The sequence below is a fragment of the Malus sylvestris genome, chromosome 16, assembly GCF_916048215.2.
Source record: "Malus sylvestris chromosome 16, drMalSylv7.2, whole genome shotgun sequence".
NCBI lineage: Eukaryota > Viridiplantae > Streptophyta > Magnoliopsida > Rosales > Rosaceae > Malus > Malus sylvestris.
Genome location: NC_062275.1, coordinates 5671484 through 5684662, shown reverse-complemented (window position 1 = coordinate 5684662; position 13179 = coordinate 5671484). Strand labels below are relative to the sequence as shown.

Genomic DNA, 13179 nt, shown 5'->3' with positions numbered 1-13179 from the left:
GAGGATCCACTCCCCTGGGCGATGTGGGATGTTACAATATTGGTTGTAAAATTGTGTACTTGTGCTGCATATATTACATCGTGTTGACGCAAAAAACAGTGCAGTCCATATGGGAAACAAAAGAATTACCCCCGCCCTTCTTTTGTGATCGAGATAGAAACATGAAAATTTAAACCGTGAACAAATGATAAGGATCCTCTCTGGATTCTCTTTGTGAGGATTCTAAGGATCTTCACATCATGATCGTTCATTGTACATTGTGCGACCAGTTTTCGTTAGGTACTATTGATGTACAATAAACAGTTATGATGTGAAAATCTCTAAGATCCCAATCTGGATGAAATCTAAATCCATGAACAAAACCTTTTTTTTTTTGTGCGGAGGAGGCCCGAGCTTAAAAACTCCAATATTTAGAGCAGTTCCACAGTGTCTAAGGGCCCCTAGGGCTATATACTATTTAATCCACCTAGTGAACAGTAACTGTCTTTAATGAACAATAACTACATTTTGCATCTCCACCCTTACACTAAATAGCCTTGGCAATTGGCAATAAAATAATACAAAATAATTTTTTATTTTTTTCTACTCCTTTTCCTTTTCATTTTTTTTCCAGAACACTTTCCTTTTCATTTTTTTTTCTAGAACACTCTTCCTTTTCTTATTCCTTCTCTCTCTCCCTCTCTCTATCTCTCACATATGAATCACAAAATGGACCGACGCCAAGGCACAAGCTCATATTCCAATCCATATATCCTTCCTTTTCCTTTTCATCCTTCCTCTTCTTCGAAACCGAAGCAAATCAAACTAACAAACTCTGAAATCTCAATCCCCTGGATGAGAGGAACTCGAATATATCCCTGCATGCATCATCAGAGCACCATTTGGGTGATCCACCATTGAAGCCGAGAGCTTCAAGCTTCCATTGCTCAAACCCATATGAGGTTATTGCCCTACTTCAATTGCTTGAGTTATTCTCTGGTTTTTTTATGTGTTTCGAGTTGAAACCCTTGGGTTTAGTCTCTGCCATTTGTCTGTGAGTGTATCATCAACCTCGGCGACGAACTCCGGCGAGAGCCGTTGAGTTTGAAGCCTGGGTTTTCATTTTTTTTTATTTTTTATAAAAAAATTTAATTTTTAATAATTTTATATTGTGGTTGATGTCACCCTGACGTCAGCCCACGTCACATTGCCTTTGGGCGCTCGGGCCGGCACGAATCGCCGAGCCTCTCCCTCAAGCCTGCTCGGGCTCGCTTGCCAGCACACGCTGGGCTTCATCACTTGAGCTACATGGTCTTGTTCCTGCGCCTGTCCCTCGGGCTGGAGCACACGATGGACTTGCTCTTAGGTCAATAATTGTCCAGGCAATTAGACAATAAGCAATTATTGCTTTAATAAACATAATTGTTTGAGTGCATTTTTATCCAGTAAAATAAATTGTCCGAATTTAACATTTAAAAATAACGATGCCATCTCGTCCTCAACAACGCTGCCATCTCCACCCTCGTCGTCAAATACTCCCTCTCCCTCATCATAAACACCCTCAGCCTCCACGTCCTCCATGACTACTACGACCCCCAAAACTTCATAAAATCTACGACGGCTCCGTCCTCACCACTCTCTACTAGACCATTGGCCACGCCTCTGTTAATCTCGGCTTTGTCAACATCACTAATCTATGCAATGCTCGATTGAATCCATCATTGGCGACGAAAATGAGGCTGGCCACACGGCTGATGTCATCCTGAAGTCAACCTGTCGTGAAATAAACCTGAGTGCACACACAGCAGGATTTCCCTTCATCATTTCATTCTCACTGTGGTGCAGTTTTCACTTCTCCTCCTTATTCTATTAACTTTTCTGTGGCTTTAACTTATATTTTCAAAAATTTCTTGATTTCTCTTTATTTCATATTCGAGTTTCTAGGGGTTTGCAATATTCTTAGTTCTCTTTATTAAACTTAGGTCAGTCAAATTTTATGCAAATTACTTCAATTTCTCATGTTTTGAGTTTAAATTACCTATGTATGTGAGAGATCTTCCTTCACATGAAATCCTAATTCCGTCACTGCTTGGTTCGAAAAGGTTAGTTCCACAAACCCCCGACCTTTTGGGCTAGAGATGGTTAATTTTTTGGGTTTTGGGGGAATGAATTGTGCAATTGCCTTAGCAATTGGTTAGGGCTGGAGTTGCCCTTGCACATTCTTAATTATTTTATACTATTAAATTAAAAAAATTATATGAAAATCAAACAAAATAATTAAGAACATAGAATAGGAGAAAATAGGTGTAAAAACTATTTCCCATTTTATAATTCCTACTAAGCACTCCATGTGTTAGACCATGGGGTAATGATTAGGCTGATGAATTTATTGATTTGTTATTTGTTAGTCCAATAAATTATAGGCGAGAGAGTTGCGTCTCACATGCAGCCTTGTTAACCTTTCTAGCGAAGATTTGCAACTCAAGTCTAGAACGTTTAAATTGTTTCATTGCTGTCTTCAAGTGGTTCTAAGTTTGGTAGCTGGTGGAGTTCCCAGTTTGCACAACTTCAGAGGACACAGAAAAATAGAACTCTGCGTTGTGATTTAGAATCTAGAGCAAATGACATGGGAATCAGCACAACTACGTACAAATTACACAATTAACATCGACAGAAAATTTAAAATCCAGATATATATTATATAACGAAATACATATACAAAAACATCATACAGCATATGAGTTCTGCTGAAATTTATTTATTTCCCTTTGGGCATTTCTCGCTTCCCGTGATTTTTCTGATTACTTAAGGAGGTAATTCATAATTTGTGATAATTAAGGGCACTTGAGGTGGTTGTGGTGAGTAGTCATATCAGTGTAGCAGGTCCCGCAGGCTTCTCTGTTGCCAGCGGTGCCGGGAGGAACACATTTGCACCTCATGCAGCAGGTACCACATGCCCTTGTGCACACGTTTGGCCTGGAGTGCTTACTGCACCTCTGATTGCACAACCCTTCACAGTCTGCAAATTAAAACAAGCACACTCATGCGAACCTATTAATTAACACTAATTAACGGTTGCAGTATGTACTAAATCAATTGAGTAAGTCATGCACAAAAAGGGGTGTATATCCACGTTGGTTAGAGCAGATGTGCTCTTCATGTTTGAATATGCCTTCCCACATAGTTTAGAGCAGTTCAAAATAAAATAAAGTGATTTGCATGCACTTTAATTTTCTCCTCAGTAGACTTAAGTACTGTTCTCGTTTGGATTATTCAATCCGAAAAAGATTTTAGAGATATAAAACAAACATAATCGTCCTGTGCAGAAGTCATTTCTAAAGTAAAATATCGATTCTAAAATAAAAAATCAAATCATTAGTTTTAATTTAATTAACTACATGTATCAATATAGAAGGATCGGAATTTTGAAAGCAAATGAAAAGGCCATGCATGCATACTCAGGAATGGTAAAAGCCTTCTGTTTGCTCCTTTCACCACCGCCTGCAATAAACAGAAAGTAAAGCTGGTAAGAAATAGTTGCAGAAATTCAGAAAAAAGAACCGAAAGAGAAAAAAAACTAAAGCAGTCGTGACTAGTGGGTGGTGAGTAATTAGTTAACCTGCGTTTCATGGTCTTCAATGGTAGAATGTTCGGACGAAACCACCGCCATGCAGAAGAACAAAACCGCCACAACAAGAAGCAAGCGTGACTCCATTTTCCGTAGCAATATGTATCTACTTATAGCAGTTTACTCTATCAACAGTCAAAACTAGTGCTTTCTGAAAGCTACAGTCTTGAACTACATAGACAGAGAGCTGCCCCTTTGTTTATATGGTCGTTTTTTGACGTAGTAAAGTTACCTTATTGACCATGTCTCTTGTACCGTATTTGCATGCGCCCATGTCTTGTTCAGCACGTCCTGAACTAAGTACGACGCTGTATCGGTGTCTGAACCATGACGGACGGACCACGCACTCTGGCAGTACACAACATTAGACGACAAAAATATTCGTCGAAATTTCAAATTTGCCAGTGGAAAAACAAAACCCCATTTTAATTCCACTTCAGTTCTTTGGCATACGTGGCACCCAGCTAGCTTCTTGCTTGATGAATCATCATTCGCACGTAGAGGTTTGGTGCGTTTCATCGTTTGGAAGTGAAAAGTTTGGAGTTCAAATTTCGTAAACGCCAAATTAGATATTTACTCATCTCTTAATGTACATATGATTTTTCAAAAAACTTTTGGGTTAGCCTTATATACACATGCAAACCAGTATCAGTATGTAATATGTATGGCATGCACACAGATGTTACTACTTGGGATATTAACTCGGGAAAAAAATAAATAATTTTCGCACATATTTTTTTGTTATGCTTAAACGTGTTATTTTGTTTCTTAATCATCGATCGTTTATTGAACGTAAATGCAAGAAATATAAAGAATTGTGTGCGAAACTGATGTATTTCGATAAATACATGGGTAAAAGGAAATTGATGAAACGCCCATTCCATTTCCATGAGCACCAACCACGACGCATGGGATGGGATAAGAAGGGGCATGGCTTGGTCATGGCGAGGGAGGCAATATCTGTGCATGCATGCACATGAATGAATGAGTCGGTTGGAAAGTATACTGAAGAAGCCAAGCTAGCTATTGACAAATAATACTGGTACCGTAATCTCATCTCGTATTCAGCATAGGACAGCTCAGTTCCAGTTGGATGGATTGATATCAAGTGAATGAGACGTCACTTTCTTTGTCCTCGTTATAGGCATGGGAGAAAAATCGATACACCTTCGAATAAAATTGTGAAGATATCTCAAGTTAATATGCACGATTATATATTTAATTTTTTCATATGATAGTGCGGGATTAAATTTGTAATAATCTAAGAGTGACATCTTGCAACATGGCAGCTTTTGGCACACTGCAGTATTAATCTCATGTTGAGCTGGAGGAAGCCCTCAGCTTCTTCATACTAAACGACCTGCACAAAAAATCCTGCATTTTCCAGTTCGGGACATATTTTCAACGGTGTTATTCACATTTCCATACTCTTTTTTTAGAGGAAAAAAAAATTACATAGAACAATTCATTACCAGGTAACATTTTATTTTAATAGTTCAATGTTATGTTATGTTTTAGAAAATTTATACGTGTTATTGTTTTAGGGATGTGATATCCACATACTCCATTTTACTTCTCACACATCTTTTTAATTTTCAGTCATTGGATCCGATGAATTGAAGAAGATCAACAGACATAAATTATCAAGAGGTGTGTGAGAAGTAAAATAAGATATGTGGATAGCACATCCCTTGTTTTATTAAAAACGGAACGGCAAAGTGACCGTAAATCATTTCCTACAAGTCATTTTCATAAAATAATGTGGGTCGTGGGTTGGCACGGGAACTGAACCGGTGCGTCGTCCAAGTCTTATATTTCCAAGGGGAAGGAGAGGCTGCAGAGTAAGCTCAAGTAAAAGGTAGTAAAAGGTAGGCGGTGACACATTGGTTTCTATGGTCCATGACTCCATGGTAGTGTTATAAAAACCAGGTCCAGATGCCACGACATGAATGTTGTCTCCAAAGATAGCCACGAAACCTGTTCACCGCTTACATGCAGTAAGATGATATTGATGGTGGGGGATAACTTTCATGGGTTCGGTACACTGTCAACAAGTTATGACGATTACATTGAAAACGAAGAAAAGTTCAAAAAAAAAATTATACACTCGTGTCAAACTAAGATCTACAAACTTCGACGAATGAATTGATGTGGTGAGAAGCTAAATATTTTTCTATGAATAATGTTTGACTACTCAAGAATGAGTAAGTACTCTTCTTCAAAATTCTTAATGTTTGAATCTTAGAGTTTTGTACTTGTGATCAAAACGGTCACATCCTAGTCTCGGCTCCGCTGTAGCACAATATTGTCCGCTTTGGGCTCTAACCACTCCCTTACGGTTTTGTTTTTGAGAACTCAGACGAGAACTTCTCAGTGGGTCATCCATCCTGGGAATGCTCTCGCCCGAACTCGCTTAACTTCGAAGTTCCTATGGAACCCGAAGCCAATAAATTCCCAAAAGACCTCGTACTATAGGAAGAAGAGCATGTACATATAAGGCACATCACATCATGTCCATTGGTCGATGTGAGATCTTACAAAAACCGTTCAAAACTAAAATCGTTTAATCAATCTATTATAACAAATATACAAACAGTTCATCTGATTTCATTCATCTGTTTTTATACATTTTGATGAATAGACAACCTTAATTTTAATTGATTTTTTGCAGAAGTGATCTTTATTGAGTAATTTATAATATGAACTGTTTTAATCACAAACACAAAATTTCTTGAATCGATAACGAACAATTTTAAGTAAGGACTCCTACCCATCCTTTGAATAACCATCTTTGACACTAAGATCATTACTGAGCTTGTCTGAATATTTAACAGTACATTTGACAGATACAAGCTTTTAGAATCATTTTAACTCTTTAGGGATGAACAACACCTCCCACCTCGGTTCCACCCACCAAAATTCAAAGAAACAAAAATGAAAACCTTTAAGAACAAACAATGCCTATATCTCTGAAGAGCTAACTAAGATCTCTCAACGTCAAAATTTCTAATTGTTCCCGGTAAGCTGAAGTTGATAAGAACTCAAAAACTTCAACCAAGAGCTTGGACTTCGGAGTTCTTGCCAATGCTTCCTGGGGAAAGAATGAACCACGAGAACGGTGTTGTTTCGAGCTTAAGGAAAGCCCTCTAGAAAAAAATGTTGATTTCCTTTTCACTCATCTCATATACATGGTCTCTTGCATCTGTCAAAGCACTCTGCAGCATGATCCAAAACACCATTATATAGCGGAAACAAAATGGCAACAAATGGTGAAACTCGAAGACCTTAGACGCCAAGAGGAATACCTGTCCAAATTTGGTGAGGAAGTTGCTGGCTACGTTCAGAGATGTGATTGTCACATCTTCATTAGCCTTGAGTGCTTGAGCAATTGCAAATGCCCCGTCGTCCTGAATACAAAACCGCCGTCAAATGTTGTGCAAAAGAACACTAACATGTGAAAAGGTAAACAGAACAACACATACCCTAATTTCATTGAACCCTAGATCTAATGAAGTTAAAGCTTCATTAACAACTTTTAAGCTACGAGCCAGGCACGATGCACCCTGCATTTGTTAACGTATAAATTAACATAAGATTTGAGTGATCATAAAGTTCCGAATGGAAGACATTTATTATCTACAGTAACACACTTCATTTCGAAGTCCATTTGCCCGCAAGTCCAGAACACGTATTGTGGTATTATATTTTAACATATCTGCGATGAACTCTGCACCCTTTGCACCAATCTGCCAAAAACTCATAATACATTGTTAAACGATCCTCCTAAAAGGATACGGAAAGCTCAGATCTTAGACTATAAACAGAAAAGCAAATGTGCTAAAGTATAAATTACCTGGCACCAGCCAAGCTTAAGGGTTTCTATGTTTCCATGAAATTTGAGAACTTCTGATAAAGCCTTCACCCCATCAGGTCCCATGGGATTGTAACCGAGTTCCAACTGAGAAAGGAGAGAACTGTCTGAAATTACATTCATGAATAAAATGAATAGTGAAAAGACAAGGTAAAAGACAAATATTAAGGACTTACGAATGTAATGACAGAATTATCTTTCAATGCTTCAGCTATTGCAGTGACTCCCTTGGCATGGATGTTATTTCCCCCCTGTAAGAACGATCCCCATGTTTACTAAACTACCACGTTAAGGACATCTTCTTTCTTTTTTGAATAAAAAAAAAACATATACAAAAAAAAATGCTGCTAACAAAAGACACATGCTCTTCTCACCATGTCTATGGTTGTTATCGTTCGGTTTTGCTTCAAAGCATCTGCAATTTTTTCAGCTCCCTAAATATGAACAGGATTTACACATCAGCAAGGAACTTGACTTGGATTTTTGAAGTTATAAAACTCTAAACATGCCTTTGAATTACTGATTAGTTACTTGGTATGTCACACAAACAATGTACCGTTCCAGAATGGAAAATACTCAAACTAAGTTTTAATTCTTTTCTTTTTTTTTCGGTCGGTCAAGTTCTCTGTACCATCTTAAGATTGTCAAATGCAAGAAAATCCAAACAGTGATGGCTGTAGCAGTAGATGGTTCAATGCAAGCTGATAACCTTGAAAAAGAAAAACTACATGCTTAATGACTTCAATCATCATAGTCGATACCTTCTTGGGGTACACGATAATAGACAAAATTCCCAAACATTCTAGATTGGCTTTTGAGTAATTTTAACAATTGAAAAGGAAACCAGACAAATTGTGAGTTCAAATAATTGTGTAGCAGAAGTGATCAACAACTTGAAAATACTATACCTCGTCGCCTATATCGTTCATGTAAAGGTTCAACCATAACAAGTTTTTGGTCTTTTTGATATATCCACCAACATGAAAAGCACCTCTAGCAGTAAAAGAGTTGTTGCCAATGTCCAGAAGTGTAAGTTTACCTAAGAAAATATGCATATCAAATTAATTGCAAGAAACCGAAAAAATCTGACCAAAAATTGGCAATTAATATAGTGAAATACAAACCTTTATGTAATGATAAACCTGAGATCAAAGCATTCACTCCTTCATCTCCAATAGAATTTCCATGCAAATGAAGTTCCTGCCATATAGCATAGCTATTAATATCAGAGCCCTTTGTAAAACTTAATCAATTCTGTTGCAAGCTCATATATTTTTATGCAGAAACATTGTGGCAGCTAAAAAGAAGAATAATCAACAGCATTTCTTGGAAACAATAAACAAAGTTCCATCAATCTTTAAAATTGCGTAGTAAGAGTAGATTTTTGTGAACTATTATCACTGAATATCTTCCTCAGTATGACTTATTGTGTTTTCCAATTAACAGAGAGTCAGAGACGTAAGATACCTTGAAAATTTATACAAAATTCAGAGTCATCATCAACATAGAGTAGTAATTTAATTTTATCGCACTGCAAAAAGGAAAGAAGAGTGGTAGTGAAGACTGAAGAGACAGGTACCCTTAAAGACTTGTTCCCTTCAAGTCCTTTAGCTAAAGCATTGACCCCCAGGGCACCACCATAATTGCCACTTCAAGCAAATAATACGTTGTCAGAAGAATTTCTTTAAAAGAAGCCAAAGCTGAACAGACGGTACATATAATGGTATAAACCTTAAAGTTTGTAGTACATGAGAAAAAAAGAGGGGGCTTGACTAACTTCAGATGTAGATTTCGTATTGTGTTATTCTCAGCAAGAGCTCCAGCAAGACTTGTAAATCCCTACCTCCATTTTGTAAATAATAAATGGAATCAGTTAGTGAACTATAACTGAACTCATTGAAGACTATTATCTTAGGATATCAGGAGGCTATTCCTTACAGAGTAGTCGATCATATTGTTGTTAAGTTCGAGAACACGTAAGTTTGAATTTTTCTTCAACATTTCAGCAATAGCCTTTGCACCCTGCACAGTGAAGTGAGCAGCATTGTAAGTGTATCATTCATGAACACGCCTTTCCTCTTCCATCTTTTGCAAGCACATGAATGTACTCATTAGGGCACCAGCTTGGATAGAAAAAGTAATCTAACCTCATCCCCTATGTCAGTACTGTTTAGCTGGAGCTTTTCAATACCATTATTATTCACCAATACATCACATAGGCACTGTGAACAGTAGTACACCACACAAATAATCAGCTCTCTAATTTATGAATGCACAAGAATATACACTTGTAAGTTGTGACTGAGGTGAAGCGAAAATTGTTAGCTGGAGGAATTTGTACTGACCTTAGCTCCCTCATCTCCAATAGGGTTTCCGGAAAGATTAAGAGTTTTTAACATGATGTTAGATTGAAGAACACCATCAAAGGCTTTCATTCCAGTTCCAGTTATTCCATTTGCAGCAAAACTTACTTCTTCAGCAGTCTGAAACACAATAAAGCACGCAATTATGGTCCACAGTAACAGTTTCTTAATAAATTAAAAAGATAATAAAATTATATATAACAAAAACAGAGAGCTTTAGCATTTGACTAATGAACTCAAACCTGATTGTAACCCAAACTCTCTGAAAGAAAAAACAATCCTTCATCTCCAAAGCTACGTCCTGTCAAAACAAAGTGTTGCCAGAATAGGCATGAGTTATTACATTTAGTTTGTAACTATATTAGAACTTTTAGATAGCTAGTGTTTTCCAAAATGCCTGCAAAGATAGAGAAACTACATTCATGAGTACTAAGCAACTACCTGACAGGTCAACACTTCTGAATGACCTAAGTTCCTTGGCAAAGTCATTGAGCTTCAGCTTTGACTCTCTTTCAATCTTTGCCCCCAGACCCGATAACAGATTCGTACCGGCGGCAAAAGACCATTTCATCCCTTGTGCAGGCGTATTGCTCTCTACCGATGAAGTCCTCTGACGCTTTGGAACAAGAATTTTCTCCACCAATTTCCACAAAACTGTCAGCTGAAAACATAAATTAGTGCACCAATTTGAGCGACAAGGCAAATATAATCACTAAACAACAATGCCAGACCCAAAAAAGACTTTAATTATCACAAGCACATAAAGGTTTCTATTCATTAAGACAAAAACTTCAAGCAAAGCTATTTTCCAGTTGAAATTTGCTAATAATTAAAAGTAAATGCATCAACTTTTTAATTTCTATCCGACATTTCAAATTTTCAACCAAGTTAAAGTTTTCAAATTTCTATCCAACATTTAACCAAATTAAATTTTTCCAATTTCTGCTCCACATTTTAACCAAGTTAAAGTTTTCAAATTTCTACCCAACATTCAACCAAATTAAAGTTTTCCAATTTCTACCCCACATTTTAACCATGTTAAAGTTTTCTAATTTCTATCCAACATTCAACCAAATTAAAGTTTTCCAATTTCTACCACATTTTAACCATGTTAAAGTTTTCTAATTTCTATCCAACATTCAACCAATTAAAGTTTTCCAATTTCTACCACATTTTAACCATGTTAAAGTTTTCCAATTTCTACCCAACATTCAACCAAATTAAAGTTTTCTAATTTCTACCACATTTTAACCATGTTAAAGTTTTCTAATTTCTATCCAACATTCAACCAAGTTAAATTTTTGCCTAAGAGACGGTAAAACAAAAAGGAATTGAAAGCAAAAGCAGTACCAAAAGTGACGGCCAAGAAGGAGGCGGCGGGAACAACGAAGGAAGCAAGCTGCTTGACAGGAGCAACAGACAATGAGCCGCCGCTCTGCGATTCTCTGTACACTCTTCGAGCACCGGATGGCCTAGAAGCGGCTTTTACCGCCAAGCATCTCCTCCTTCGCGGTGGGATAGCAGGTAAAACCACGCCCTGCCCACGATAGCCCAGAAAAGCACTCCCAGACCTTTGGGGCCGCAGTAAAATCTGAGAACCGAATAGGAGTTTTAATATTCAAGTAAGAGAGAGAGAGAGAGAGAGAGAGAGAGAGTACCTTGGGATGAGAGCAGAGAGAGATGGCGGAAGTGGAGCCCATATGGTGAGAGCGAGCTGGAAGTTAGAAGGGCATAGAGATAGGGTTGTTGGAATGAACGGATAAGGCTATGGAGGTTTTGTTGTTGTTGCAGAGGGCGAAGCAGCGGCGGGGACTCTGTAGATTGTTATCGAACAAACGAGCGAGCAGACGACGACCACTCTCTATCAACTACCAATTCACTTCCCAAAACGATTGCTTCGGCTCTTGAATTTTGTTGGACCTTTTGCCTTTCAGGCCCAAAACGAACAGTCTAGAATTCGGCCTTTGCGATTTCTCTAAAGCATACTTGAGAAATTTTTTGTGCCGGACGTCTTTATTAAATCTCGTTTGGATGTGCTTTTAAAATAATTAAAAGTATTTTTGGTGAAAATATTTTTAGAACTAATATTTGGTAAAATACAAGTAAATTCTGGAAAAGCGCTTAAAGTGCTTCCTGGAATAAACAAATAACTGGTGTTTCTTGTATAAAGCACTTTAAGTGGTTTTGGAATTCAAAAACATTTTCTCTAAAAGTACTTTCAGTCATTTTAAAAGTGCATCCAAACAAGCTCTTAATTATTTTAGATGTCGATAATTTATTTATGATGTGTACAGTTTATTGGCTACTACTATCGATGACATATTTGATAATATGCTTTGACGATCCATAAATAATTAGATTGTACACTGTATAAGATAATACGGTTTGGGTTATTTTCATTGGGCATTCGATTACTAGCATGACTGAAACAAACCAATCGATCCATTCAATGATCTAATGCCATATTTAAGACTGTTTTAACATGTCTAAAAGCATTTAGTTATAAGTGCTTTTGATGGCGTTCAGAAAAAAAAAATATTGCTATTTTGGTCACTTCCAAATGATTTTCCATAAGCACTTGGGTTTTACTAAAAATTTCAGCGTTTTAGAAAAAACCAAAACACTTATGAGCAGAAATATTTTCTATATAAATTATTTCAAACTAACTCTAAACAAAAGAAATAATTAGTGGTGTTACCGTCAAGCTGAAAAATAACTCAGACTAACACTAAGCTTTGTTTATTTTATTGTTTGACATACGTAGTTTTACTCTTCTATTTTCTAACTTACAAAACAAGAACGAAAAAAGACAAACTATCAAGCAGCAGGCAAAATAAAATTGAAAAACCATGAGCCTAGATAGTACGGAAGGTGACAGTTTTGGCCTTGTACATTTCTCCCTAACGATTAACGAACTCATAGAAACGCCCGACCAATCTCAGCCCTTCATCTTCGATATATGTACTCTCTTGTAGTAAGCCAAAACCAAAAAGGTCAATATCTTTCTGCTAGGCAAGCCGTCGTTCTATCAAAAATGGCTTATGAAATAATAAAATCTGAAATGTGTTAACTTACTGAAGTTCTCTCCATTTTAGGGCTCGGTTGGAAATGCTTTCAAAATGGTTGAAACGCTTTTGATGAAAATATTTTGAAACCAATCTTTAGTAAAAGTGCAAATGAATTATAAAAAAGCACTTAAAGTGTTTTCTACAAAAAGCACATAACTGGTGCTTCTCATGAAGCACTTTAAGTGATTTTGGAACCCAAAATTATTTTCTCTAAAAGCAATTTCAATCATTTTAAAAATACTTCCAAACCAACATTTCGCCACCAATGAG

General features: G+C 37.0%; 2 protein-coding genes across 2 annotated transcripts; both read right to left on the bottom strand.

Moving 5' to 3' along the window:
• Nucleotides 1-2657: 2657 nt before the first annotated feature.
• On the bottom strand, nt 2658-3790 carry LOC126608370 (gibberellin-regulated protein 3-like). Its single transcript, XM_050276244.1, has 3 exons — nt 3599-3790; nt 3438-3480; nt 2658-2998 (listed from the first exon to the last, which is right to left on the bottom strand). The coding sequence occupies exons 1-3, from the start codon at nt 3692-3694 to the stop codon at nt 2814-2816; spliced, it is 324 nt and encodes a 107-aa protein (XP_050132201.1). The 5' UTR covers nt 3695-3790; the 3' UTR covers nt 2658-2813.
• Nucleotides 3791-6258: 2468 nt separating this feature from the next.
• Nucleotides 6259-11767, bottom strand: LOC126609037 (uncharacterized). The gene is made up of 18 exons (XM_050277056.1): nt 11500-11767; nt 11192-11432; nt 10283-10495; nt 10084-10142; nt 9824-9961; nt 9626-9700; nt 9417-9500; nt 9256-9317; nt 9058-9127; nt 8603-8678; nt 8387-8517; nt 7853-7912; nt 7655-7729; nt 7461-7565; nt 7258-7353; nt 7090-7170; nt 6913-7014; nt 6259-6822 (listed from the first exon to the last, which is right to left on the bottom strand). The coding sequence occupies exons 1-18, from the start codon at nt 11539-11541 to the stop codon at nt 6754-6756; spliced, it is 1779 nt and encodes a 592-aa protein (XP_050133013.1). The 5' UTR covers nt 11542-11767; the 3' UTR covers nt 6259-6753.
• Between the last annotated feature and the right edge of the window lie 1412 nt (nt 11768-13179).